Here is a 4,411-nt window from a genome sequence, read left to right on the forward strand (position 1 = left end):
GTGAAAAGCGCACGTGATTGGACAGAAAGTGAGGCTTCATTTGTCATCGGTCACGTGACTCTAGGAAACCAATACACACCCCGATACGGAGCTTCACTACAAAATGTGTCGCATGCGCGATACGCGCATCGACGCTTCAGTGTCATACGTAACATCACTGGCGCAAGAGCAGCACATCAGAGTCTGGGCAAGTTTAGGCCTAGGGCATTGGCTCAAGCCTCTCAACAGGCTGATTCCAGGATGTCTTTGGTTCCCAGTAACCCTCTATTTGCCCCACAAAGGTTTCCTTCTCAGTTTCCTGTCCAGACTCCAGTCAGGACTGACTTTGGAAAGCCTTCTCAAGATTTTCTGGGTGTTCAATCAAAAGAGCTGTTGCAGGGTCCAGTGGCAAAACTAACGTGGCACTTTCCAAGTCTACCAGAGGAACCACAGCAGCCAGACGTCCCTTTTGAGTTGCCACATCCTGTCCCTGCCAACAGTGTAGCTGCTCAGTGTGGAGAGAATTCAGTATATGTGGAAGTGATGCAGGACTTCTTTGGGACTGGGCACCCACTCTTGTCCTCTGGTTTTAGACTGGGAGGCTGTACTGCAACTGGAGAGGATTCTTCTGCTCATGTGCTCATCTTTGAGTCTGAACTGCATGGATGTAGCAGCACATCAATGGTAGGGTTCTGTTTTGATGTTATCATGGGTATTTTTGAATTGTCCCTGTGAGTAATGTGTTTCTATTAACTTTTTCTTCTTCTTAGGTGACTGAGGATGCGCTTGTCTATACGTTCAACCTCATCTACACCCCACAAGAGGTTTCATATGGTGTTCCTATTGTCAGGAGCAGTGGTGTGGTGGTTGGTATCGAGTGTCATTATCCAAGGTGAGGATTAAATTAATTCAGGCACACTGGATCTGCTAATCCCACCATTTATGGACCTGAGATGACTGCTTGTTTAACTCCTACAGAATGCATAATGTGAGCAGCGACGCCTTAATGCCCACTTGGATCCCATATACCTCAACTAAGGTTGCAGAGGAAGTCTTTGTCTTCTCCCTCAAGCTCATGACTGGTTGGTGTATCCCAAACAGATTTGTAGCATGCCTGTGCTTGTGAACCTGTTAACACGCTCTCTTTGCAGATGACTGGAGATTTGAGAGACCTTCTAACCAGTACTTCCTGGGTGACATGATAAATCTTGAAGCATCTGTGCGTTTGTACAGCCATGTTCCCGTCCGTGTGTTTGTGGACAACTGCGTGGCTACTGCAGTCCCTGATGTTGCTTCTGTCCCCAGATACTCCTTTATTGAGAACGATGGGTAAGAGGTGCTACCTCATGTATACCAGCTTCCAGAAAAGTTGCAGGATTTCTAACTGGGTTCTGTTCACAGGTGCCTGGTTGATTCCAAACTCACAGGCTCCACGTCTCACTTTATGCCTCGGACTCAAGGTGATAAGCTACAGTTTCAGCTAGAGGCGTTCAGGTTCCAGCAAGCAGACAGTGGACTGGTATGCATGTTGTAGTTGTGCAGCTCTTTGATATGCAACCATGGTGTACAAACAACTGTCTTTGCAGGTCTACATTACATGCATTTTGGAGGTGGCTGCAGCAACTTCTCCAAGTTCTGAACAGAAAGCATGTTCATTCTCTGCTAATGGGTATGTTGCCTGCAAGATAGGTGTACAGGTTAATTGGTTATTTTCAACTTAATTGAGTGTTTGTCTTGTCAGTTGGGTGTCTGCAGATGGTTCTGACCAGGTGTGTGGCTGCTGTGACACAACTTGTAGCATCAGAAGTGGAAATGATCAGCTGCTTACGGGTATGGACTAACTTATGGTGACTTATTGTTATGCACAAGCATTTAGTTCTCACTAATAATTTGTCCCTCAGATATACGATGGGAAAGGGCATCTGTCGGCCCCATCAATGTTAAGGAATATGGCTATGGCCAAAGATAACTAAGTGCAATGTGTCTTCTGGTAATTTAATAAAAATTGTCATAAAAGGTTGGTTTGTGTATTGTGTTTACTTGAGCACTTTAGTTAAACATGCACTGTACTGGGACACCCCTCCAAATCATTGACTACAGATTAATCAAATCATGCACATGGGCATGTAGACTGCTTCTACAAACATTTGTGAAAGAATGGGTCACTCTCAGGAGCTCAGTGAATTTCAAGCATGGGTACTGTGATTGGTTGCGCCCTGTGCAATAACTCACTTGTGATATTTCCTCACTACTAAATATTCCACGTCAACTGTTAGTGGTATTACAAAAGTGGGAACAAAAGAGATGAGCTTATTTAAGACTTATGAAAATTAATGTTGACAAATACAAACATGGAAACATGCATGTCTATGAAAACATATGACTATAGTAAAAATGCAGTCGTTGTTTAAGTGTTGCAAAAATGTTTATTTTTATTAAAAAAGTTACAACCTGCACATTTTGTATGTCTTCCTCATCTAACACATCTGATTCAACTCATGAGCTCATTAGAGACTGAAATACCTGAAGGGGATGTGTCAGATATGGGAGACATACAAAATGTGCAGGGCTGGGGGTCCTCCAGGACAGGTTTGAAAACCCCTGCTCTGGAGCAGTGGTTCCCAACCACGTTCCTGGAGGACCCCCAACAGTGCACATTTTGCATGTCTCCTCAATCAAACACACCTGATTCAGGTCATCAGCTCATTAGTAGCTACTCCAAGACCTGATGTGGGTGTGTCAGACAAAGGACACATCCAAAATGTGCACTGTTGGGGGTCCTCCAGGAACGTGTTTGGGAACCACTGCTCTAGAGCAGTGGAGGCATGCTCTCTGAAGTGATGAATCACGCTTCTCTGTCTGGCAATGGATGAGTCTGGGTTTGGTGGTTGTCAGGAGAACTACTGGCCTGACTGCATTGTTCCAAGTGTAAAGTTTGGTGCCGGGGGATTATGGTGTGGTGTTTTTCAGGGGTTGGGCTTGGCCCCTTAGTTCAAGTGAAAGGAACTCCTTAATGCTTCAGCATACCAAGACGATTTCATGCTCCCAACTTTGTGGGAATAGTTTTGGGATTGCCCCTTCCTGATCCAAGATGACGGCACCAGTGCACAAAGCAAGGTCCATAAAGACATGGATGAGTGAGTTTGGTGTGGAGGAACTTGACTGGCCTGCACAGAGTCCTGACCTCAACCCGATAGAACTCCTTAGGGATGAATTAGAGCGGAGACTGCAAGCCAGGCCTTCTCGCCTAACATCACAAATTTGTTTATAGAAAAATGGTAAAAAATGTCACCAAACTAGGGCTGTAATCAACCAAAGAAAATCTTGGTCGACTGAAGTCCTGAAATTTTCGACTAAAAATCGACTAAAAATGACGTTAGGAAAAAAACCGTGAAATTAATTAGCTGCGCACTGTGCGCAGTACTTGGTAGCCTTGTTGTCTGCATAAATGAATTATAAATAAACATAAAAAACTAGTAGGCTATTTGCAGTATATTAAATAGTTTTTGAGCTGATTATTTTGCACTGAAATGAGTCTGACACGCGAGTCTGTCGGCTCTGACAGCGTTGCATCACGTGCACCTGCGCAATATCATAGCCTATGATTTCCCAAAATATAGTACTATTGTCAACTAGATATCATCACAAGAACTTTTGAGGAATATGCAACATAATTTAGACAATTGTTTTTGTCATATGTATTATAATAACTGACAGACAGTAAAATTGCAGCCGCTCTGTGCAGCTCGAACAGGAGCTGAGCTCAGCTTCACGGCTGAGACACGAATAGACTATTAACTTAAAGCTTTTACTCTTAAACACAAAAGGCACGTCCACTTTAATAAAAAATGAATATTTATTAAACAAGCCAGATCAAGAGCAGAAAAAACGCTCTCACAATTAAATAAATAATATAAGTTACAGAAAACTAGCCTTCTTCAATCTGTCTCTCTTCTCCAGTGGGTTGGGCTAATCCAAAAGTGAAAACAATGGGGGTGTTTTGAAGACAGTCTGTTACCTGTGAAACAGGGGTGCTCTGAAAACACCCCCATTAGCAATTAGTGCTTTCCACCTGATGAAATGAACGCGGCGCGGCAAAACTGATGAAATGAACGCGGCAAAACTGATGAAATGAACGCGGCAAAACTGATGAAATGAACGCGGCAAAACGGACAGTACAGATCCACTTTTGCGGCACGACTGAAGCGTGGTGTTGTGAGGCTTCCCCTCATGTGTATGTTGATGGGCGTTCCTCAAGTTTACCGCTATGGGCGTGCGTTTGAGCCAGCGGGGAATGAAAAACAAAGGACGGGCGAGAGACTTCTCTTCGCCAGTTGGTTGGGCTAATCCAAAAGAAGTGAAAACAATGGGGGTGTTCTGAAGGCAGACTGATACCTGTGAAACAGGGATGCTCTGAAAACACCCCCATTAG

General features: G+C 44.1%; 1 protein-coding gene across 1 annotated transcript; it reads left to right on the forward strand.

Annotated features, from left to right (window-relative positions):
• Positions 1–240: 240 nt before the first annotated feature.
• Positions 241–1,948, forward strand: LOC307141797 (zona pellucida sperm-binding protein 3-like; the record flags this gene model as incomplete). Its single annotated transcript, XM_079842251.1, has 8 exons — positions 241–663; positions 750–871; positions 958–1,061; positions 1,131–1,308; positions 1,381–1,498; positions 1,566–1,648; positions 1,721–1,809; positions 1,881–1,948. 8 exons carry the CDS (start codon positions 241–243, stop codon positions 1,946–1,948), a joined length of 1,185 nt encoding a protein of 394 aa, XP_079698377.1.
• Positions 1,949–4,411: the final 2,463 nt, after the last annotated feature.

Source organism: Gobio gobio (assembly GCF_949357685.1).
Source record: "Gobio gobio genome assembly, chromosome: 18".
Lineage (NCBI taxonomy): Eukaryota > Metazoa > Chordata > Actinopteri > Cypriniformes > Gobionidae > Gobio > Gobio gobio.